At 39.6% G+C, this 26,163-nt stretch overlaps 1 protein-coding gene across 12 annotated transcripts in view; it reads left to right on the top strand.

The window, feature by feature from the left end:
- Positions 1–26,163, top strand: part of PLEKHA5 (pleckstrin homology domain containing A5) — a 219,095-nt gene that overhangs the window by 112,050 nt on the left and 80,882 nt on the right. For 10 of the 12 annotated variants that reach the window (XM_032220568.1, XM_032220558.1, XM_032220561.1 and 7 more), the window contains 4 exons: positions 1,421–1,504; positions 2,774–2,894; positions 15,776–15,880; positions 18,002–18,074. In XM_032220568.1, coding sequence (XP_032076459.1) covers positions 1,421–1,504; positions 2,774–2,894; positions 15,776–15,880; positions 18,002–18,074 — 383 coding nt within the window. Of the gene's footprint in view, positions 1–1,420; positions 1,509–2,773; positions 2,895–15,775; positions 15,881–18,001; positions 18,075–26,163 lie in introns of those variants that run through there. The other 2 variants (XM_032220565.1, XM_032220567.1) reach the window with 2 other exon arrangements.

Genomic DNA, 26,163 nt, shown 5'->3' with positions numbered 1-26,163 from the left:
CAAAACAAGGGAGTCAACTAACTTAACTTTGGGAGGGAAAGCTGTCAAAAGGAGGAGATCTGCTAACGTCTATTCCTTATGTCTGTGGAGATTCCTCAGTCATCCAGGTTATAATTGTCCCAAAGGGACTTCTTTCAAAAGGCTGCTACGCTGTTTTTGTTTTTTGTTTTCCCCTTGGGGAAAAAGAAGAAGACATTTTGCTTTTCATCCAAGAACCTTCATCAGTTGTGATGGCGGTTGGGAGGAAGGATAGGTACTGACAGTTGAGACTGGATGATGGGAGGATGGACCTTCAGGGCACGACAAAACCGCGCTCGACTAAAGCGCGCCCGATTAAACCGCGTCACTGATGTCATCAACAGGGCGACAACAGCGAGCGCGGAGAAAGAAGGGCGCTTTAAATAGTGCTTTGAAAGCAAGTCGATTCAAGTTAAGGTAAGGGTTAGCTTTAGGGTTAGCTTTAGGGTTAGCTTTAGGGTTAGATTAAGGGTTAGGGTTAGGGTTAGGTTAAGGGTTAGGGTTAGGGTTAGGGTTAGGTTTAGGGTTAGGTTAAGGGTTAGGATTAGGTTTAGGGTTAGGTTAAGGGTTAGGTTTAGGATTAGGTTTAGGGGGGTTAGGTTTAGGTTTAGGGGTTAATTTTAGGTTTAGCGTTTACAGCGTGCTTCTATCTCCGCACTGTTGTCACCCTGTGATGATGTCAGCTACATGGTTTCGTCGAGCGCGCTTTAGTCAAACGCGGTTTTGTGGTGGAACCATGGACCCTATCCTTCTATCCCCCACCATCCAGTCTCAATGACAATTCCTAACCTTCCATCTCCCGCTATCAGTACCCAATGAAGCTTCTTGGACAAGAAGCGAAATGTTTTCTTCTTCCTCAAGGGAAAAAGAGCCCTGTTGCTTTTCGAAGAAAGCACCTTTGAGACAGTCTGATCTGTATCAACATGCAATGGGGAATTAAGCTGTCTTGAAGAATAGGAGACAAACCGGAATATAAACAGAATGAGAGCCAAGAGGAGTCAAAAGAAAAATAGGAAGGAAATTGCTTCCATCTCTGTTTCACAGACTATAAAAATATTTTTACATTAAACGTAATCTAAATTTATATCATGGCTTTCTCTTTTTTTTCCTATTGTCTACAGCAGTGTTTCTCAACCTTGGCAACTTGAAGATGTCCGGACTTCAACTCCCAGAATTCCCCAGCCAGCGAATGCTGGCTGGGGAATTCTGGGAGTTGAAGTCCGGACATCTTCAAGTTGCCAAGGTTGAGAAACACTGGTCTACAGTTTTTTTTTCCGATCATCAAATATGTATGTCATTTCATTTTTTTCTGTTCCGTGCAAAAAGTTCAAAAGGGTTTACCAATTAGCTGCAAAATTAATCAATACATACTTAAATAATTCCTGTATTTCTTCCTCCACAGTCACAATGAACGAAAAGTGACCTGCAAGCATCCAGTCACAGGACAGCCCTCACAGGACAATTGCATATTTGTCGTGAATGAACAGTAAGTACGTGTTTACAAAAAGGTGTAAAAAATATTATATGTTCTTATATTCTAAATATTTATTTATATAATTGTTAATGTATAGTTGTTATACACTATATTGCCAAAAGTATTCGCTCACCCATCCAAATAATCAGAATCAGGTGTTCCCATCACTCCCATGGCCACAGGTGTATAAAATCAAGGACCTAGGCATACTGACTGTTTTTACAAACATTGGTGAAAGAATGGGTCGCTCTCAGGAGCTCAGTGAATCCCAGCGTGGAACTGTGATAGGATGCCACCTGTGCAACAAATCCAGTCGTGAAATTCCCTCGTTCCTAAATATTCCACAGTCAACTGTCAGCTGTATTATAAAAACGTGGAAAGGTTTGGGAACGACAGCAACTCAGCCACGAAGCCGTAGGCCACGTAAACTCGCCCAACATCAGTGTGTCACAAATGCGCTTCAGGAAGAATGGTCAAAAATCCCCATAAACACACTCCTGAACCTTGTGGACAGCCTTCCCAGAAGAGTTGAAGCTGTTATAGCTGCAAAGGGTGGACCGACGTCATATTGAACCCTATGGATTAGGAATGGGATGTCACTTACAGTAAGTTCATATGCGAGTAAGTTCATATGCGAGTAAAGGCAGGTGAGAGAATACTTTTGGCAATATAGTGTATATCGATGATGACGAACCTTTTCGGCACTGAGTCTCGAAACCGGAATGCATGGGAGCGCACATATGCGTGCATGCCAGAACACAAGAAATCCAAAGACCAGTATACACACTGGACACCTGGCCTTCAGGTCTCCTAAGACAAGAAGAAAGTTAACCAATAATGTGTGTGTGGGGGGGGGAAATGCCAAAACCAATGGGGCTCATTCAGTCGTAGCCTGGGAGACCACTCAAAAGTTCAGCAATTTACTGCAGTGGTTAATCATTCAGCTAATATGAGCTTGTGATTCATAAAATTGGGCACAAATGGACTCATTTTCAGCAGCCCTTTTGTTTCCTTTTTAGCATTATAGGCCTGAGAAGTTTTCAGGTATGGGATTTACTAAAATGAGAGATACTTTGCGTTACCTGTTGAGAATCTACTCTAGGATGCTCCAGAGAGACATGTTTTACATAGTCATTATTGTTTTGCACCAACATTTGCTGGGAATCTGGACAGGTAACACATTCAGACTCTTATTAAAAACAATTAAGGGTGTGTTTTTTTTTCCCCTTCTAGTCTTGAATACCCAGCAGGTTCCTATGTAATTGAATATTCTGTTTTCAGGACTGCAGCAGCTATGACTTCAGAAGAAAAGAAAGAACGACCATTAAACATGGTGTCTGAAGCTGCACACTATAATTTGACATCAGATTACACAGCACATCCGATGAGTCCTCTGGGCAGAGTAAGTTATTGTATTCGGTATACATTATTCATTAGTACAAAATTATCGAGCTAGTAAGCCTAACGTGGTACGGAGGGACAATTATGTGGAGGTTGTAAGACAATCGATCTTCGTTTGGAAGTTTAAAAAAATTAAACAGCTTTTTTTAGATCCACGGGTCCGTTTATTGGGTTTTTTTTAAATAAATTGTTGCATTTTTCTGTGAGAAAAAAATTCTCTCAAGTAAAGGGCTGATCAAAATTAAATTGCATTGTACAGTCTACACCAGTGTTTCTCAACCTTGGTGACTTTAAGTCCTGTGGACTTCAACTCCCAGAATTCCCCAGCCAGCATAGCATAGCTGGCTGGGGAATTCTGGGAGTTGAAGTCCACATGACTTAAAGTCACCAAGGTTGAGAAACACTGGTCTACACAATATATATAAAATCCATCATGAATAATAATATTGTATTACACTTGCTGGTTTTTTAATTATAAATAACTTCATTATTAAAAGCCAATAAACAAATATTAGGACTGCGGAGCAGTTCACTTCTGGGAATAGATATACTTGGCTCGGTTTAAGTCCCCCCCCCCTTTTTTTTTGCTTTCAGATCTAATGCACTGCAGAGCCCTACTAAGTGTGTGGCTAAAATGGATTCTTTTCTTATTTTAAAAAGTCACAGAGAACAGATAATCCTTTAATGGTTTTCTAATAAGCTATAATCATGATCTCAGTTGGTGGCCCATAAGGTACCAGGAGTTCTTACTCAAAAGCTTGTGAAAGCAGCCTCAATGCAGCCTACCGCTGAGGCCAAGAGGTTAGGGAAAAAAGCCCCCCCCCCATCACTTTCTGAGATAATGAAGAACACCACACAGATTCTGTTAGAACAAATCATGCCATATTTTTGAGTGATTTATCCATATGGTAGAAGATGTCTGAAGAGGGTGTTTTTTTTTTAATCTGCTAAATTGCTACTCTGAAGTGCAAACTTCATTTTTTTTAAAGAAAAAAAGAAGGAAGGAAGGAAAAAGAAAAGGAATATTCAGTTCCTGTTGGCCTTTCTCACTCATTTGTTATTACTGTTTCATTATATTTTTTTCTATATTCATTTTATTGGATTTCAGCCAAATACTTTGGATGCTGGAAGTGAATGAAAGAGAGGAAAATCGTCACCCTTTTCCTCTTCCGTCCTTCTTCTTAAGCTGTAATTTTTACTTGAGACATTAATTGCATTTCTTTCAGAAACCTTATCTTTACAAATTGACAATGCTTTTCTATTAAGTGGGGTCAAAGTTAAAAAAAAAAAGCAATCCATTTTGCTCCTCAACATGGTCGTGTATATGCATGCACACATACATACACACATGCTTAAACATAACAAGGTGGGTGAACATTTTCACTCTGCCTACTCTTTTGCCCCTGTGGCCCCTAAACAGGGCACAAAACAAACTATAAGCCCTAAACCAAAAAAAAGTTTTGCTTCCCTGTGTTCTACATAATATATACTGTATTTTGCAGAGTATAAGACTCACCTTTTTCCTCAAAAGAGAGGGTGAAAATCTGGGTGTGCCTTATACACTGAATATAACATTTTTGGCCTCCCCAAACCCCATCCCTTTTGCAAAAATGGCCGTGCATAGCCTTTAGGAGGCTTCCAGAGTGCTCCTGGGGGCTGGGGAGGGCAAAAATGAACAAACAATAGGCCGTTTCCCCCCCCCCCCCAGCCCCCAGGAGCACTCAATAAGTGTCCTAAAGACTATGTATGCCCCCCTTTATTTTTTTACAAAAAATGGGCCCGTTTTCGTAAAAAATTGGGTGTTTTTTGCTTGTTTTTGCCCCCCCCCCCCCAGTCCCGCTCACCAAAGTGATATCCATTAATCTACTTGCCGTCACCCACCTTTGAACTGCTGGGTTGGCAGGAGCTGAAGCATGTGACAGGAGCTCACCCCATCCCGCAGCAGAAGCGGGTCTCAAACATGAACCTGCCAATTGGCGGCCAGTATTCTAACTTTGTGAGCCACCACACACTTCTCATTACAAAAATGAAATAGAAGTAAAATAAAAATAAAAATAGAAGTAAAACTCATTTTCATATATATCTTTATTTCATTTTCATATTCATTTTATACAATCACTTATATACTGTGCATAAAAAAAAAAGAAAAAAGGGAAAAAAAAAAAAACCCCACATGACACTTCATTCCCCCATACACCCTCTCTTCTCCCCCTCCAACTTTCCTTTCACCCCTCCAGCATTCCCCTCTTCTACTTCCCTACCCCCTCAGACATCTCCCCCTCCCTCCATCTCACCCTCCTTACATTCCCTCTCACTCCCTCTTTACTTCTCCCTTCTCTTTCCCTCTTCTCCTCACTTTGGTGTATCCATACAATTCAATTTGTTTTTTACAATAAAAGTAGAAAAAGAAAATAAGAAAAAAAAAAGAAAAACGAGCCGCAGTACACAAGTGAATTCTTATTGTTCTAAAGATTGAAACTGTAATTCCACCCTCCCCCCTCCCCCCTATAATCCCCCCTCCCTAACCCCCTTACGGCTTCGCAGGTCCCATGCCCGGCATAATTCTTTAACAAGCATTTGAGTATAATAAGGCCAGCTAACTTTAAAATTAAAAAAATAAAATAAAAATGAAGCCAAAAAGAAAAAGGAAAAATAGTAGAAAATAAGAAATAAAAAACACCCACACTCACACACAAAAAGAAGAAAGAAACAAAAAGGGTCAATAAACCCACTACGTTAACACAGCTTCCCATTATCTGTAAATTTTAAACAATGTGACTCATTCCAAATTTCGATTATTTTGCTACTTGCAGGGTTTCAAACTGTATTAGAGCCAGGTAAGTTGATCAATTAGAATTCCCCAACTAAAAGTCTCCTTGCTTTGCCTATCTATTCAGACCTTTAATTTATCTCTTTTTTATCCAAATATCCAAACCTTTCTATAACACCATTAAACTCAAATACTTCTTTCATTTTTCATTTCCAACACCTCCCTTTCTATCCTTACCCACCTCCACATATAAATTTTTTACCTTCCACCCTGCCTTTATCCATATCCACATATATATTTTATCCACATTCATTGCTCCTCCCATGTTTACTCCACTTTCCTGAAGATTCTCCGACCAATCTTTCTTAACTTTATATTGATATAGCAACTCAAACAAACATCAGCTTGCGTTCTAGCCCCAGGTAATCTAATTAAACTTTCGCTGCCCTTCCCTCTCCCACACACCTCCCAACTCCGTTCGTCCCAAACCGCAACTCAAAAAGATCACAATTTCCGCTCTCCTCGCCTAAGAAAATAGTTCATGCACAATTTGAGTTAGAGTTCAGATAAAACTTCTGTACAATATATGTCCACAATCAGCAACGCTTCTTTCAGTCTCCATGTCTCATCATCGATATGCCACTTTTCCATTTTATCCCAGACAGAAATCATAAAACTTTAAAAACATCGCTTAGTCTTTATTCTTTAGTCTTCTGCCCTTCCGGAAGAGAAAAACAACACCCTCCGCCTTGTAGCCACGTGTCTCGCTGTTTGTCTTCTCCTTCTCCTTGCCTCTCCCCAGATCCGGATGAATCAGGAAGTCCCGCCTTCAGGGTCTCGTAGTAAAATTTTCGGGCTTCACAAACAGAGTTAATGCGGTGTTTTTGGTTGCCAAATGTAACTGTAATACCAGCTGGGACTTCCCATTTGTATGGAATCTGAGAATTTCTGAGTTCTTCGGTTAAGAAAGCGTACTGTCTTCTTGTTCTTAATATTTGAAATGGTATCTCTTTAAAAACAATCAAGTCCTCCCCATCAATTATCAACCTCTTGCTGTAAAGCCTCTGTATTATCTCATTTCTAGATTCCCTTGTAGTAAAGTATATTATTATGTCCCTCGGAAGCTGTCGCTGTTTTGCTACCCAGGAATTCTGGCGGTAAATTCTTTGAATCTGCCAATCAAAGTTAAGTCCCGGACTTCCCACCAAGCGACTGAAAGCCTCAAAGAATGTCTGTTTCAAATTCTCCTGTTGGTTTTCACGCAGTCCTCTAACTCGTATAGCAAAGGCAGCCTTGTTATAATTTATCATGACAAGTTCTTTTTGGGCAGATTCAATTTCCTGTTCTAACGTTTGGATTTTTGATATCAGATTAAGATTAGTTTTTTCCAAAAGTTCCAATTTGTCTTCCGCTTCAGCAATATAATCTGTCATGACTGTCATTACACCGATCATATCCTGCTTTGCCTGAGCAATTTTAGCATCAAATTGATCACATAAATCCGATATCAGTTGATTAATCTCCTGTCTGAAATCATTAAGCGTTTTGAGAAGGAATTCTTGTGTTAGCAAATCTCCCGTGGAGGGTGTAGGAGACAAGGGTAGCGACTTCATAGCATTTTTTGGAGATATGTTATTAAGGAAGCGCTTCTGTTTAGGTTTGGGAGCCATTCCAGAATAAGAATAAAAGACAAGCAATCAAGCGAGCCAAAAATCAAAGTCTGTGCTCCCCTCAGTTAATCTTTTAGCAATTAGTACGGAGAAGCCTTCAGGAGGGTAGGGCTTACTAGGTACGTCACATCAAACACAAAAGCTACGAGATCGCCATCTTGTGACGCAGCTAAAAAAGAAAGGGAGCCTTTTGCGAAATTGAAGCTGGTATTTTAAATAGTAATAGAAAAAATTCCTCGGGAATGGTCCCCGCCCGGATTGGCTTTTAAATAGCTTAACTTTGTCCTGGGGGGGGAGGCAATCTGCCTAGGCTGCTAAAAAGGCAGCGCGGAAAACTGGCCGGAGTAAAGGCTCAGCTAATGTTGAATCTCTTCTCCATTCACAGCAAAAAAAAAGCTATGAATTACAAAGAGATCCTAACGACTGACCTCCTCTCTGCCCCTTTCTGCCAGAAAGGGGAGATATCTATAGATCTTATAAGATATACGAACCAGAGTCCTGGCAGGAGCTTTTTTGAGCTCCCGACGGCGGCAGCTCCTCCCCTCGAAGCCAAGTAAAACTCATTTTCAAAGAGTCTGGAGACTGCTGTTGTGGCCTTCCAGCGACCAGTGGAACTAGCAGCAGATTCGGACAGTGAGGAGGTTGGGGAGGAACATGGGCCAGTCCTGGAGTCTGGGGAAGGCTCTGATGAGGGCTCTGTGTCGGAGGCAGAGAGGGGGCGACAGACGTAGGCCAGTTATCAGCTTCCTTCAGAGTCAGACATCAGTGAGGCAGATGGACAGCTGGAGCCTGTTCCCAGTGTGAGCATGCGCAGAGTTGCCAGACGAAGGGAACAGCTAAAGAACAAGGGTCGACTTGGGAGTAAGGCCAGACAATGAATGGCCCCTCCCAGAGGAAATAAAAGAGGAGCAAAAGGGGAGTGGAGTTGGCAGGAGACAATTAGTTTGCTTAATCGGTTAGTGACTCCAAGACTCCTTGCCAAGTTCTGCAGATATCGGCCTGGCAGTTCTCCAAGCCAGATAAGGTCTGTGACTGTAAATCCCCCTTTGAAAGACTTCACTGTAAATTAATAAAAGTGTTTTTTGCCGGAACAAGGAGTTTGCTTCATGCTCTTGGGAAGCCACAATCAAAACAATTGCATAGGAGAATGGGGCTGCTTTTGAGAAGAGTTGTTGGGTGTTGGTAAAACTAGTGTGTCACCCTTGACATGTGTTATAGACTCATCATCACTCTCCTGTGCTGTACTTCTGGATTTTTCTAAGCTACAGACAGAAACAGCATAGTGAAATGTCCAGGCCAAAAAAAAAAAATGGTGGTAGCTAAAAAATCAGCATTTGGAGAGAAAAGATAAACCTTGGAGACCTTGAACAGAATGTTCTGGCAACACTAACCCTCTCTGCTATAGCTTGAGGCTTCTCTACTTGTGTCTTGCATAATTCAATTATTTTGAAGAATTAAGAGCGACAAGAAACCAATGTCAATTAGGAGTGAGTGCTCCATTAATACTTCTAGTGTTAAAACAGCCCAGCTCACTATTTAATCCACATTGGATGTTTAAAGAAGCTGAACAGCATCAGCTGCTCTGTGCAAAAGTCTAGTCAGTAACTGAAACAATTAAATGTACTTTTACTGCTATTCCCAATAATGTTTTCTTCACGTTCTGCTGTTGTTTTCCCTTTACTGAATTTTTGAGTATAAGATCCCTGGAGCAAGAATGTGTCTGCTTATGATTTATAAAGTGTACGCTCCATACAGACGGTGTAATTATAAACTAATGACATTAGAGAGTCACTTTCATGGCTGAAAATGTCCACGTGAGAATTATTAATAATTTTATTAAGCACACAAGTTTATTAGTACAAGTGCTTTCCTGTCAGCACATTCATCTTTTCAGGACTATATTTGAAAGGTCCTTGTTGCACTATGGTGGCTGGGTACAAACAAGTAGATACGCTTAAGTCTTATACATATAGTTAGTCCTTGACATACGACCACAATTGAGCCCAAAATTTATGTTGCTAAGCGAGACATTTTTTCAGTGAGTTTTGCCCCATCTTACGACTTTCATTGCCACTTTTGTTATGTGAATCACTGCAGTTGTTAAATTAGTAACACGGTTGTTAAGTGAACCTGGCATCCCTGTTGACTTTGTAGAAAGGACGCAAAAGGGGATCACATGACACTGCAACCGTCATAAATATGAGTCAGTTGCCAAGCATCCAAATTTTGATCAAGTATGCAAGATGGTCATAAGTCACATTTTTTCAGTGCTGTTGTAACTTCAAACGGTCACTAAATGAACTGTTGTAAGTCAAGAACTACCTGTACACGCCTGGAAAGAGTAAGTTTGCATGGTTACTCATTTTTATGTACATTGTATACAGGGGTGGATTGCTGCCGGCATTACTGCTGGTTTGGTGCGTGCAGAATTCTGTACATCATATCATTCCACCTACTTCAGCCTTTTCCCCATGAAAAATGCCCCTGGTTTTCAAAAGATTGCCCACTGTGAGGAAAAATAAGAGTGCTAGATGGGAACAGGATTGAAAGACAGAGCTAAATAGACAGAGAAAGGCAATGGGAAACTGGGCTAGTAAAAACAGTGGCAGAATGGTGATATTTTGTCTTTCACAAAAGGCTCTCAGGTTTCCAAATAGCATCCAAAAGTAAATCAGAGTCCAAGGCAAAGTATTGCTCAAAGTTCCAATTTATTAAGAGAGTCATGTTGGCACATCTGGGAAAACCTGAATCTGAAAGCTTCCCAGTTTTCCCCACCTAGTTGAAAGTTCAAGATCTTGCCCCACGCCCACAAGTCCATCCCATGGTCCAATCTCTCACTGCCATGCTAGCAGTTCCACCCATCCAGTTCTGGTCAGGTGCAGAGGTGCAGAGACAAAGGGTGACCTTGGCTTTCTAGAAAGAATGTTGCTATGGCTACATAGCATCTAACTCCATATAAACCGCCCTCCTATTTTCCCGCAATAGAAACGGCATAATAGAATAATAGAAAGTCTGGCAGGCCAAAGATCCAAAAGGAATATGGCGGCAGACCTGACAAAGGCTAGATGAGGGTCTAAGTTGAGGCAGTGAAGATAACGTTCTTCTGATATCTGGGAAACATCGCGATCTGAGCTTCTAATGCTGATGCTTGACAATAAGTTCTGGCTAGCTTTCTACTCTTCCTTTCTGTGGGAAAACAGCTGCATTTTTAATCTTTGTGGTCATGCACATTCTCCGTTACTCATGAACAAAAGCGACAACATTCGTTTTGCTGTTTGTCTCATGATGAGAGGATAGTGCCACCACAACAGCATACCATCAAGTAGACTAAGCATAAATGCGTAGCTTACAACTGAAGTGTAACCAAATGGGAATCATTTTCATTAGTTCATTAGGATTTAAATCTCATCATGTTGAGGCAATATGGCAACAATTGTAATTAAAGAAAGAATAGAATGGAGAGAGAATGTTACAGTGGATGCCTTACAATGCTAGTTGTATTAAGTTTCCTTTGGTTTTAATCAGAACGTTTTCTGAAGGTGGTATCCAGAGCAGTTATTCTGCTCATTATAGAATAAATTGGGCTCACATGAAGTACAGCAAAATTAGGAAAGGTAACTTTGAAATCTGAAAAATACTAGAACAGTCTTGAATCTGGGTTGTAAAGATTCCACTGAAGCTGGCTTTTTCTTTCTTTCCTGACATAAGGAAAGTATTCAGATTTGGAAATCAGTCTTGGTTTACCAGTTTTTGTCCTAAAATTCTCTCTTATTGAACCATATCGTTCGACCGTATCTCAACCCTGAGTTAGCTGCTCAATATTGTGTGATACTTTTCACTTTACCATCGGCTGAATTATTTTATTTGGTTGCTTATTTCCATTTAATTTAAGCACCTTTTGAATCCAAGCCAACTGATTATGGTTCCTCTGTATCAGAGGTGGCAAACTCAAGGCCTGGGGGGGCAAGATGTGGCCCATGGGGTGCTTAGATCTGGTCCGCTGGGCCGCCCTGGAAAAAGCTAAGGACCCGTCTGTGGTGCCTCTGCCAGTGCCAGTGGAGCTCACAAGGGCTGTGCACGGTCCTCCCAAGCTCCATTTTTGCAGCAAAGGGTTGCAGGAGGCTGTCACAGCTGAAAATGGAGCTCAGGAGCCCATTTTTGCTGGCAGAGCGCTTGGTCCACCACAGGCATCCCCCCAACATGAGTGATGTCATGCTGGCCACAACCACCCTGCCCCCCCCCAACGTCAAACAAAACCCTAATGCAGCCCTCAATGAAATAGAGTTTGACACCCCTGCTCTATATGTGCAATCTATGTGAATGCATTAAATCCTTAAATCAGCAGGAGGACTTTTATGGAAACCGTTTCTTCAAGTAGGTTGAAGGAAAATTAATTATTTTCTGATTAGAGTGGGGAAAGAAGCATTTCAGTAATTGTATAGATTGGTGGGACCTGATCTCCATTTGCTCCTGTTAGCCTAGCTTAGAAAGGGTTTGTGTTGTGGCATAAGATTCCCCCCCTCCCTTCCTCCTCTATGATTGTGGGTGGGAAAGGGCTGGGATTAGTTTTTTGCAGTTCTTCAGAAACTCCACATAAGAAGAACTTGGTTGATCTGTACTGTCATGCGAAAGAAACAAGAACAGCTACAGAAAAGTGTTTGATGTTTAAATTTGATCTGACATGTTTCAAGTCTGAGTATTTAATTTTTTGTTATAGTATTCCTATAACCCAAAGGTGCCAAACTCGCGGCCCGTGGGCTGGATGTGTCACGCACTGGCCACGCCCCCCTTGGTTTAGCGAGGTGGGGAAGTTGCAATACATCACATGACAATATGTTGTCATGAGTTTGACACCACTACTGTAATCATTTCGTATTATTATAGCTATTTGTTATCGTTTCAAGAAAATAATCGTACTTTATTATTTTGTTTTCATTGTCTCTCTGTTTGATACTAAACTTAAAAAGAAGTGGATTTTTAAAAAAGGAACCTCTGCATTAATAGTTTAAAAAGAGTTTTTTTTTTAAAAAAAAAATACCCTCATTTAACAGTTGCTTTTTGGATCCACTATTTAAAAGTTTGCTTTTCTGTTCTTTCTTTTTTTCTTTTTAAAATGTTTTGCCCTTCAGATAAGCACAGCACTAGGGGGGTGAGCATATTAGCCAATTATTCAATCAGGTAGTTGCCTTCCAATAAAATTGCTAAGAGTTTCTGAGCTTTGTATCCCCCATATCCTTTGACTTCAACCAAACTGGTTGCAGCTGCAGCAAATCCTAATTTAGCCACCTGTGGAGGACCACATGTTTCCCATCTCTGTAATACAAGAAAGGCTTTTGAAATTTGGTGCCTTTATTTTGTAGACCACAATAGAACTCTTGTCCTGGAATTAACCTTAAAGTTTTATTTTCACTTTTCCACTGGCAAACATCTCTATATTCCTGATTTACGGTATTTTGTCATGTATAAGCCCATCGGTCAGACGCAAAAGATCGTGGCATCATGTGACCTTGCAGTTAAAATTTATTGCCTCTGCACAAGAATCGAGTCAACTAAAAGTACTAAATTGGCACCGTATAAGGGTCAACAGAATTCAGAAGGGGCTGGCCTCTCTCCCCAGGTATGGCGAGTCCCGGGCTGGGGCTCGACAATTTATGGGGATGTAATGACTGTAGACAGGGTGTCAAACTCGATTTCATTGAGGTCCACATCAGAGTTGTGTTTGACCTTGGGGAGCCAGAGTAGGCATGGCCAGGGTGGGCATGGTCAGCTCAACATCACTCATGTCGGGATGCCTGTGGTGGCCTGAGCACTCTTCCAGAGAAAACAGGCTCCCAAGCTCCGTTTTCTGCTGCAACGGCCTCTTGCAACCCACTGCCAATAAAAACGGGACCTCGGGAGGATCGCCCCCTGCCCTGACTAGCTCCATTTTTTCTGGGAGAGGCACTGCATGCCAGTCCTTTGCTGTTTCCTGGGCAGCCCCACGGGCCAGATCTAAGCATCCTGTGGGCCAAATCCGGTCCACAGATGCCCTGATCTTGCAAGGTATTTAGGAAAGCATCTTCATGTTGAGTGCCAGTTTCTCCACGTGAAGGTGCCTTGCAAAAATTGCTGGCAAGCTATAGTTTTTTAAAAAAAAAAATATTGCTACTGGTTTCATATATCTTCTAATCAGATTTCAAACCTTGGGGTTTTTTTTTATTCCTAACCACATAATTGTTAGCAGATTCATGTTGAAGTTGTACTGCAGAAAGTTTTCTGTAAACATCACATTTTTCAGGCACTAAATTTAATATATAAATGAAAAAATATGTTTTTTATTTATGAGCTATCTTAAAGTATATTTACAGCAATAAAGTTTAAAGATTGTATTAGATTAATATATAACAGCTAACTATGATGAATGCAAGATGTATATTAGCTTTAACTGAGATAATGATTTGAAGACAATGGGAGTAACTTGAGTGGCACAGCTAGATGAAACAGGGCTTATAGTATATTGTTTCATTAACTGTAACATACATTCACAATTGTTGATAAAATATGACTTAATTGTAAAGATGCACTTGTCCCTTGTACAGAAGTGAGTGCCTGGTATTCAGAGACCACTAACAGCTGGTTTCATTGTCACAATTATTTTATTCATTCGTGTTTAGCAGTTTCTGCAGAACTTGTCTGATGAAAAAGACGAGAGCATGTCACCACTGCTCATTTACACTTCCCTCTTTAATGAGCAGGCCTGTTTGGCCACATCATTTTAACTTTAAGACCCGCTGCAAGAAATTGTTTGCTACCCGTTCTGTCATGGACCATATGTCACAGAAATATCCATATTAGTTATAAAAATTAATGGAGCTTTACGATTCAGAAGGCAGTACAGTTGTTTAGTGTAATAAGAAGGAAAAATATAACACAGTGAGGTTATTTGATAAAGGGGATTAAACAATTAACAACTCCGTGTGTCATTGATCTGGCTGTGTGTTTAATTTTCTTGATTAATTCTCCTTACCTGTTCAAAACATAGTACTTTTTCTGATAAACATATTTATCTGATAATAGTTTCTGTGTAAGTTCTTTTTTTTTCAACTTCTTCTACCATAGCAAAGTGCTTCCTTTTCCCTAGCTTCTGAATGATACCCAAGGAAAATAAATAGTGGTATCTGTTCGGCTGACATTATTATTATTATAGAATTGTATCACAGCGGCCAGTTGTTTCGCCGGATTTGGCATTGGTTACTAGTCGGGCCCCACCCAGGGGCCTAGGATGTCGTAACGTATTTTCGTAATATGTGTGCAGATCCAAGCAGTGCGGCTTTTTGCATTTGACTGATGGTGATTTATTATTATTATTATTTTAAAAGCCAAATGGGAAATCTTGGGTATATTTGAAGCAATTCAATTTTAATTTTCCAATCTGAGAGGAAAGAATTTAAAAATGGGACACTAGAATGTTGATTTCATGTGAAATTAATGTGGATGTTATGGTCATTTACAAGTTTCTACTTCATTTCTTATTCTTGGGCCAGCCTAAAACAGCCTAGTCCTTCTTTCTCTGTTTTGCAGAGAAACATTTAAACTTAAAATAAAAGGTATAGTAATATTTGAACTCCTTTTTTTGACCGAGTGGCTACGTACATGCCCATGGAGCCTTGCTTTCCATTCCAATTAATGCCTTAACAACAAATATTAAATACAAAATCAGATATGTTCTACCATTTTTAACCGAAAATGCATGATGTATGATATTCTGTGCTGCTCTTTTCATGGGATCATATTACTGCTTATAAGCCTGCACTGAAATCTCAAAAAGGCCACAAATGGCTTGTAAGAATTAAATAGGGATTTGTTTTTTTCTGTGACGCTTGTGATAATAGAAATGGTTTTACAAGGTGCTGTTCCATATCTTACCATTACACTGTAAATTGGCAAAGGAACATCAGTGAAAGCCCTTGATAAAAGGTAATTTGAGTGCCACCATCTTGAATTGATAACACACAATTGTTGTATTTACCAAAAAAATTCTAAGGGTGAAAAAAAGCAGCCACTTAGTCAATCTAAAGTACTTTCTGTGTGAAAGTAAGAGGTAACTAAGTTAGCAATATTAGGTCATTTTGATTAAGATTTGGCTTTCCGGCTAAAATTTGTTTCGATTTTAGTGTTTCTTTTCTCTGCCCTGTTTCCAATATTCTTGTTAAAATAGATTCTATGCTTATGTAATGCTTGTGAGCTTCTTCCCTTGCTGAAAGCTTCAAGAAAAGAGGAGTCAGCAAAACCTCCAAAGTAGTTACTGATTTACCTGGGGAAACAAAAAACAACAACAATGTAGTTTCTTAATAAGTCCTAGAGGAAGCATTTGATCCAAATCTGTTTTTTCTCTCTGCGGTAACTTTATATCTCCTATATGTACCGAGCATTGATAATTTCTTTTTTTTTTTTTTTTTTTAGACATCGCGCTCCTCAAAAAAGGTCCACAATTTTGGAAAGAGGTCGAATTCAATAAAAAGAAATCCGAACGCACCTGTCGTTAGGCGAGGCTGGTTGTATAAACAGGTAATGTCTATTGCGGGGGGGGGGAGTTGGAGGGATGTACTATAACGTCACCTGAAATGTAGCATTGCAATTATGAGATAAGAAAAGTGCAGAAGCGCAGCTTTGTTCTACATTTTGTGAGGAAGGTAATCTGCTAATGGTATCTGCTGGAGAAACCCACACACTTGCAAATGAGTGATTTTCCTTTCTGTTATTGTGGCCTGCCGGAAATTGGAAAAACTATACTAGCTTGTGAAACATGTTATAACTGCTGCAAAATGACAGTACATTAGATAAAAGTTTGCTCAATTATTTGGGTTTGATTTATGCCCCCAGATAGGGCCACATCTGTTAAGGGATTCTGTTTGTATTGCGCATTGTTTTATCGCAAAGGTTTCTCTAAAGCAGATGCAATATAAATCATTTTCGGTTTAATTCACCTTTGCAGTTCTAACATACAAAACTGTAGCACCTGCATTTTTTGCCTTTTATTTTGTATAAATGCAGAAAAGACATAATTTACATCCTGAGGTGAATACTAAAGTTTGAGCTAAAGTGGTAACTTATCGGTACCATATGCCTGTGTAAACCTCTACTTAATTTGGTTTATGTAATCCAGATATTTAGCATATTTGTACTACAGATGTTACTAATAAAATCACTTTCTGGGCTAAGGGTAGCGTGTCATAATCTTTTATTTTACTTGTGACAAGTAAAAGTTACACTTTAAAAAATGCTCGTCGTGTGGCAGTTGCCACTGTTAAAATCTGATGTGGAATAAGTTGGACCTTAGTCAGCCACAAGAGATTATGTCAGTGTTTCTCAACCTTGGTGACTTTAAGATGGGTGGACTTCAATTCCCAGAATTCCCCAGCCAGCTTTGTTGTTTTCTTGTTTTCATATATCATCTAGCATTCTTCCTGTGCCATTTGGAGTGTGTATTTCTCAGTTCCAAAGTGTTTAGCATTATCCTGGTTTCACTCTAGGTACTGAAACCCATCCTCTTAAGCTTAAGAGTGGAAGACAAAAATTGGCTCCTTCAGAATCTAGTTACATTTATATGTTTAACGCTAATGTCCTTAATGCTGTAATGTGTTATGCCGTAATAAAATCAGGAGCCTCAAACCATTGTGCAAGAAAAACCTAGTACTTTATTAGGAGCACCATATCGGCATGACCTAGGTGAAGCCAGGTCTGACTTCACCTAGTTCGCACCTTGCCTCTGTCCCTGTTGCCCCCTCCCCCCAAGGTGGGTCCCCAAGCACATTCCCCAATGAAGCAATTTCACGGGTCATAGAAGTCCCTCCCTCTGGCCTTTGCGGGTCTCCCTGGAGATGACCTTGACTTCGTCCAACTGCAATGTGTTTTGCTTTGACTGAGGTATGAATTCCTCGGTGCATCTGCGAGGCACGATTTCCCATCCCCCTGCCTATAGCAACTCGGGAGCAGGTCAGGAAAGCTTCGTGAGTCGACATAATGAGTTTTTGCTGCCCATCTCACATCTCCTGATGTTGAAGGCAGCTACCTTAAGTTTTGAAAACTATCTTTTCTGGTATTACTTCCATTCTTCAGACATCAGAGGGGTTCTCAATCTGAGCATAGGTTTACAACACACTGAGATTTGGGGGGGGGGGTTGAGGATGACACGATGAAAATGACACCCTTCATCTGTAATTCTAGGTAACTAGAGGACAGGCAATGATTATTGGGATATGAAGAAAAGGTACGGGGGGATGTCATAGGTTTATTGTGTCATTTCTCATAACTTGACAATTTCCCAACTACATTTGAAAACATTGTGTGTTGAGAAGAAGAGCTTTGTGACTCAGGAAAAAGAGATGTTTAGCTGAGCATTGTCAGCACAAGTCAGAAAGGTGAACCGGGAACATTTCCAGGGCATAAAGTTAATAGGGCTCTATTATTGGTTGCCTTGGCAACTGTTATACATACATCTTCTGATTCAGGACACAGATGTCAGGCAATGTGGGGTTTTATTTGCAATGATAAATGTTTAATGGTTTAATCACACAAATATGTAATAACTATGATACTCCAGAATTACAAAAAGATTTCTCTTTTTGGCAATGTGCCCAAAATCTTGTATTTCCAGTCTCTTATTATTCTGTATTTCATTACCTACAGGATAGTACTGGCATGAAGCTCTGGAAGAAGCGCTGGTTTGTTCTTTCTGATCTCTGCCTCTTCTACTATCGAGGTAAGTCTTTTAAATGACCCTAAGCAATGGTGTTAAGCTATGCTTCCAAAAATATATTATGTTATCTTCTTTAAAAAAAGCAGATGATGACTTTGGAAGAGGTAATGGTCATTCTGTCCTTCTGTTGATATAAAAATAAATGTGCTGATTTGAGCAGTACCCTTAATTTGTTCCATGGGAAATTAATGGTCAGTTAGTTCTAACCTTGCACTATCTGGGTCAGAACGAACTCCGTCTTTGTGTTTTGCGTGTCCCCTGACCTATATCACAAACTGTGTTATTGTTGCTGTTCAAATGGAATGACAGAAGTAGCATTAAATGCTGGGGAAGCTCACAATTTTCATATCGAATAGATCAAATACCTCCTAATTTTAGCTATTCCACTATTGCTTCCTCTGATCCGATATGCCACAGGTTCTTCATGAGAACAGATTTTGTGCTTGTGCTGTGGTTTTTTCTGAATAGTCCAGAGCACTGTTTCTCAACCTCAGCAATTTTAAGATCTATGGACTTCAGCTCCCAGAATTCCCCAGCCAGCATGGACATTTAGAAATTGAAGTCCACAAAGTTGTTGAGGTGGAGAGGCACTCATTTGAAGTCCAGAACAGGGGTGTCAAACTCAAGGCTCATGGGTTGGATCCGGCCTGCAGGGTGTTTAGATCTGGTCTGCAGGGCTGCCCTGGAAACAGTGAAACAACCCACAGTGCTTCTGCCAGTGAAAACGGAGCTCGGGTGGGCCATGCACAGCACACCTGAGCTCTGTTTTTGGCTGCAATGGCCTCCTGCAACCGTCTGCCAGTGAAAATGGAGCTTGTGACTCCATTTTTGGCTGCAGCAGCCACCTGCAACTCTCTGCCAGCAAAAGTGGAGCTCGGGAGGGCAATGCTCTGTTTTTCCTGGCGGAGTGCCTGGCCACCACAGGCGCCACCAACATGAATGATTCGGGCTGGCCACACACACACTGGCCACACACACACACACACACACACACACACACACTGAGGTCAAACACAACCCTAATGCGGCCATCAATGAAATTGAGTTTGACATCCCTGATCTAGAATGTTTGATGGAAGCCACCATATAACCTTTGAAAAATGGCACACTCTCACTATTCCTTTCAATTGTTTTATTACAGCCACAGCGGGAGTATCTATATCTCATGGATCTCTTTTCTTGAGTAGGCTTGTTCATCGTGGTTTAAATGGTATAACCAAGGGCTATCCAAACTTGCCAACTTTAAGATTTGTGGACTTCAATTCCCAGAATTCCTCATACCCTTAATAAAACCCACTCTGTCCTAATTAGGAAAACCAAAATTGTAGCATATGCTTCTTAGCATCTCATGGGCCCTTCTGATGTTTAGGCTTCCCCATCTTTCCTTTTTTTGCTGATAGATGGGATTTTGGGGGGTACAAAATAGGAAACTGCTTATGAGGAAGCTGGAATACATGATGTAGAGGAGTGCAAATCTTTCTCCAACTGTTTCAACTGCGAGGGAGATTTACCAGAAGCCAATAAAGGAGTTTATAAGGGGTTATGTCTGAATTACTTTGGAGTTTTGACTTTGGATTTTTGAAGCATTAAATCATTCTGTGTTGTTTCAGACTCAATCTTGGTATCCTTAGATAGGTAGCAGTAATTGCATTTGGATAATCCCAGGCTTAAGTTGAGCCGAAAGGAGGCCTACTCCTTCACTGAAACACTGAAGTCCTTGTTGATTGATGCCGCAAATTTACACATTTTTGTCTCCAGGAAAGTAATCATTGTGGCTTTCCCCAAAGGATGCTGGGAATTTCAACTTGCTGAAAGTGCAGAGCGTTCTGTTAGAATGCCTGAGCTGCCACTTCTACTTAAAATGTTGTCATTTTATGGGACTTGAATGTGGCCTTTTTTGTAGCCAACTCTGCATGGTTCAAATTTGCATGGTTCAAACCCTGCTGGGCCTGGGGGATTGTTTTGATGTCACATTGGTGTTATTGTTAGTTACGAAGTCATGTCTGACCCATCGTGACCCCATGGACAGGCCTTCCTGTCCTCTACCATCCTCCGGAGTCCATTTAAGTTCATGCCTACTGCTTCGGTGAGACTATCCAGCCACCTCATTCACTATCCTCCCCCTCTTCTTTTTCCCTTCAATCTTTCCTAGCATTAGGCTCTTCTCCAGGGAGTCCTTCCTTCTCATTAGGTGGCCAAAGTATTTTTAGTTTCCTCTTCAGGATCTGGCTTTCTAAAGAGCAGTCAGGGTTGATCTCCTCTAGGACTGACCACTTTGATTGCCTTGTCAGTCCAAGGGACTCGCAGGAGTCTTCTCCAGCAACATAGTTCAAAGGCCTCAATTCTTTGGCGCTCAGCCTTCCTTATGGTCCAACGTCACGGCCATACATTGCAACAGGGAAAACCACAGCCTTGACTGTATGCACTTTTGTTGGCAGGGTCACATCTCTGCTTTTTAATATGCTGTCTAGATTTGCCATAGCTTTCCTCCCCAGGAGCAAACGTCTTTTAATTTCTTGGCTGCAGTCCCCATCTGCAGTGATTTTGGAGCCTAGGAAAATAAAATCTGTCACTACCTCCATTTCTTCCCCATCTATTTGCCAGGAATTGAGAGGACAGGATGCAATGATCTTAGTTTTCTTGCTGGTACTGTCACATTGGTACTGATACTTTAACTTGATGGGCTCCTATCCCAGTACTAAGCAAGATTAGTCCTGACCTTACTTAGTTCCAAGTTAAAAGGGATGGCCTCACAAGACAAATAGATATAGGGTAGTTTTCATTCCGATGCTCAAATCTTTTTCTCACATTTTTCATATATGACACTGAAGCACATAAGATAGTTTGATCAGAGCTATGAAAGTATCTGTATCTGTATAGTAAAATTAGAAACTGGCAGATTCAGATAATGGTGAAGAAAAGACAATTGGAACATAAGCGCCTTTAAGACTGGAGTTAAAAATCATCAAGGAGATTAGGCCTGTGATAAAAGTAAATGTCCATTGACCAAACGTTAAAAGCGAAAGAATTAATATTGCGCTCTGGAGCCTGAAATAGAATGCAAACCACGATTTTTTTCCAGCAGAAATATGGCAATAATTTTAGACTGAGCTAATTCCTTTCACTTTAAACGATTACAGAAGTACCACATTGCTCATGTTATAATGAGTTTAGAAATGCTGAACTATTATGTTCAGAAAGATTATAGACTGTTGGAAAAGCCAACCCACTCTGAGTAACAATTAGAGGCGCAGCAGTATTGTAATTCAATACATGGAGACTTTGGTTGAGCTAAAATTGTACTGTAATTAGGGAGATGGCTGTCAGTGGGTTTTGGGGTTTTTTTCCCTACTAGAAGGAAAAGTCAGTTCACCCATTTCTGTCAAGGTCCACAGACCAGGACTTTGCAGTAAATCTCAGTCTACTGTCTTTGCAAAGTTTTACTAATCTGCTCGTCTCTGTATTCAGCTAAACTCTGTGTGTGTGTGTGTGTGTGTGTGTGTGTGTGTGTGTGTTTTATTTGTGCACAAATAAAATTTTATTTGTACACAAATATAACAAAGGCAACAGTAAAAATATTGGGTTTCTGTCGTGATGGACTCTTGTGACGAGCCGAAGGACAGATTATGGAAGCAGTTAGCTTCCTCCCATAATTGGGGCTTACCAGGGGTTGTAAAAATCTAATATATATATATATATATATATATATATATATATATATATATATGTATGTATGTATGTATGTATGTATGTATGTATGTATGTATGTATGTATATATGTATATATGTGTATGTTGTATGTTGTATGCATATGATGTATATGTATATGTATATATATGTATATGTATATGTATATGTATATGTGTTATATTTATGCTGATAAATAAATAAAGGGAGACTAGTATAGATCTATTTCAAGCTATTTAGCTCTCATCAGCTAGTCATACCCATGTTGGGAATCGAACCTGTGCTCTATTGCCTCTTAGGCAGATGTGTTAACCATTGAGCTACAAGGCTCGACTCCTTATCAGCCAGCCAGGGTGAGAGGTATTTATTTAAAGTCACAACCCCTGGTATGCCCAAATATGGGAGGAAGGTCACACTTCCACTCTCTGTCTTCGGCTCGTCACAAGAGACCATCCAGACAGAAACCCAATATTTTTTACTGTTGCCTTTTTGTTACATTTGTTATATTTATGCTGATAAATAAATAAAGGGAGACTAGTATAGATCTATTTCAAGCTATTTAGCTCTCATCAGCTAGCCACACCCTTGTTGGGAATCGAACCTGTGCTCTATTGCCTCTCAGGCAGATGTGTTAACCATTGAGCTACAAAGCTCGACTCCTTATCAGCCGTATATATATATACACACATACATACATACATACACATACACATACATATACATATAATGTTATATTTGTGCTGATAAATAAATAAAGGCAATATATATATATATATATATATATATATATATATATATATATATATATATATATATATAGCCTTTATTTATTTATCAGCACAAATATAACATTATATGTATATGTATGTGTGTGTGTGTGTATGTATGTGTGTGTGTGTGTGTGTGTGTGTGTGTGTGTGTGTATATATATATATATATATATATATATATATATATATATATATATATATATAAAACTAAAATAAAGCCATGCTAAACATTGTATTGCTCTATGTGTGAAAGTTACCTTTTATACCCAAATCATAGTTTCTCCTTCCCATCTTTGCTATTCGTCAGAGGACCAGCTCTTCATGACCTTGAAGCTAAACAGCTTCTGACATAACTCGTGCTTCTGCCCTGAGAACCTCTTGTTCTCAACTTATCTTTCACAATTGCAAATAGCCACACAACTCCATCTTCCAAAGCAGTTTTGTTTGGAAGCATCCCATTGTATCCATCTACCTTACTAATCCTACTCAGGTTTAAAAGTTCTGAATCTCTTTAATGCAAATTATTTCAGTGTTTCCATTTTGTTTACTGGTTTTAGCCTCAATATTACATTTATAGGCTGACTTGCTGAGATGATAACTAGGCCAGTTATATACCGTATACCCATGGTAAAGAATTGAAAGAGATTGTGTTAATAACCAGATGTTCTAACATTCACTTGCAAATACTGTATTATAGCAAGGTAGAAGGAGGAATAGAAGAATTAAAATAGAAATTGTTCACTACAAAAATTAAGTGGTAATTAATTCCACTCAGAATAATAGGCTGGGTTGTTTCAGAATCAGAATAGCAATAGCACTTAGACTTATATACCGCCTCATAGTGCTTTTATAGTCCTCTCTAAGCGGTTTACAGAGCATATTCTTTATTTTTTTATTCTAATTTTATTTTTATTGTAAACAGCTGTAGGGTTCAGTAGTTGATAATACAAAAAGCAATAATTAATGCATATTATAGATCAGAATGAGGTTTTTTTATCCCAAGAAATGCGATGAAAATTATTTGCAGGTAAACATACAACTGTTCTAAGCTACCTTTGTTCAAATGATATAGGAAACACAAATGTTTATAACCATTCTTGCAACTTTAGTGTTATGTTTTAGTAAATAAATTAGGAAAATAGGCAAGGTTCAGATTCAATAGAAATACATTGCAGTGTGGAAGAATATACATGGAAAAGCTCAGGCTCATTTAAAACAGCCATATAATTTTGGGTGTATACTTTGCTTTAGTGAGACATGGGTAAGTGCTATATTTGCAGGCCAACACGTTCAGAAGCACTCTGTTGAATTGAATCCAAAACATTGCACAGTCCTTTCAATTTTTATAACTTTTAATTCATCCATATTACTTCAGGCATTATAGATAGTTTTAAAGCAGGGGTGTCAAACTCAAGGCCCAGGGGCCAGATCTGGCCCATGGGGTGCTTCGGTCCGGCCCACAGGGCCACTCTGGAAATAGCAAAGGACCAACCTGCAGTGTTTCTGCCAGTGAAAATGGAGCTCGAGAGGGGCGCGCACGCCCCTCCAGAGGTTCATTTTCGCTTGCAGAGGGTTGCAGGAGGCCATCCCAGGCAAAAATTGAGCTCAGGGGCCCGTTTTCACTGGCAGAGCATTCAGGCCATCACAGGGGACCCCCAACACAAATGAGGTCATGCTGGCCATGCCCCCCCCAGGTCAAACACAACCCTTATGTGGCCCTCAATGAAATTGAGTTTGACACCCCTGCTTTAAAGTGTAAACTTAAACTTTTGTTTAAGATCACATCTATATAGGTAGTCCTTGACTTATAATTGTAAATGAGCTCATAATTTCAAGTAGTCACAGTGATAAAACAGGACACCATGTGATCAGACCCAGTTTTATGACTGTTCTCTGAGTGGTCATTAAGCTAAAGGCATAGCCATTAAACAAGCATTTTGCTTGCCAGAAACCAGAGGTAAATGCCAGTTTCTGGCAAAAGCATCCCAAATTGCAATCATGTGACTGGTATGCTGCAAATGGACATAAACGCAGGTCAGTTGGCAAATATGCATTCATGTGACCAATGAAGGAAACATAAGAACTTCAAATCTGGGTCATAAGTCCCATTTTCAGAGTCTATTGTAATTGAGAATGATCGCTAGAGGACCAGTCATAAATGGAGGCCCACCTATATAAACTGCTTCTGATTTTTGCAATAATTAGGCGAGCTAAGTCAGTATTATTCTCTCATTTTACAAATCAGAAATATATTCTGGAAAGTTAATATTTAATCCCATTGTGTTCGCGGTTGAGCTAAATTATGAAACTCAGATTTTCTGGTTTACAGTTCATGCTTTAATTATTAGAGTAATTAAATTACATATTAGATGTTGACAAAATACAGAATCCACTTTGTTTTGTGGAACAAAGACCACCATTAATATAGAGCACATCAGCAAAATGAAGCAACACTTAGATATTCACATTTGATCTTCTTATTATTTTTTTAATCATTGTGGCAATGTTTTTTGCTCCCGTCTTTCTTGCATTTGCGGAAGGATAAAAGAGCATTTGATGCAAACAATAGAGCATCCTAATTGAATAAATATTTGTACCGAAGGCCTGAGATAAGAGAATCATAGTTGTTTGTTTCTTAATCCTGTTCATATTCTGTCTATAAATAAAAATGTGTGTAGCAGGCAAAAACATTCTTATAGAGAGGCTCTTTTTAATAAGATGGTGATAATGCAAAATAATTTCAGCATAAAGATGGTTATCTTTAATCACCAATTTAAGGTAAAAATAGACATGAACTAGACATTTACCTCAGAATGAGTGGGTCTGTTTCATGTAGCATACTGTTAAACAGGTGTTCCCACTTCCTCATGGAATATAGCGACTTACCATCATTCTTACTTTCACTATCACTTTTGCTACCTTAATGACCCTCAGACTGGTTGGTATAGCCAATTTTTTTTCATTCTTGGTTGCAACCCAAGCTGGAGCCAATAAATCAAGGAATCTCTGATAGTGACCACTGCATTGGACAATTTTAAAACCAAGTGATGAGCGTCAGAAGATGCGGGATTTCCAGGCCTTCATAAAGATGGAGGATTTCAAAGCGGTGCTTATTTTTAGCAGAGGGAGAAAGTATTCATAGCAAGGAATGTATGATAATGTTGGAAATTGGATAAGTATTGTTCCTATATTGCATATTAGAGACTGAAGATCAGTACAGTGTTTCCCCGAAAATAAGACACAGTCTTATTTTCTTTGACCCCTTATTTTCGGGGAGGTCTAATTATTATCATTATTTTTATATATAATTGTTTTTATATATAAAAAAACAAGCACAGACAAACATAAAACCATCTTCCAGTTTCGTCCAGTGTGTCGATTGGTTACAAAACTTTTGTGCATCCTCACCATAGTCTTCACTTACAATTTATATAGAATCTCGTATTATCAATCGTACACGACGTCATCCCCACCTCTCCAGGGAGTCTAATTATATTTGAGGTGTAATTTTTTTTTTGCGCCTGACACATTCTTCCTCTAACAACTTCTTTAGAATAGAGTAGAACTTTATAGTTACTTTAAATATACACTAATCAGCATACATTAAAATGAAATTTAATTGTATTTAACTCTCA

Source organism: Thamnophis elegans, chromosome 7 (assembly GCF_009769535.1).
Source record: "Thamnophis elegans isolate rThaEle1 chromosome 7, rThaEle1.pri, whole genome shotgun sequence".
Lineage (NCBI taxonomy): Eukaryota > Metazoa > Chordata > Lepidosauria > Squamata > Colubridae > Thamnophis > Thamnophis elegans.
This window is presented reverse-complemented; position numbering and strand designations above follow the sequence as displayed.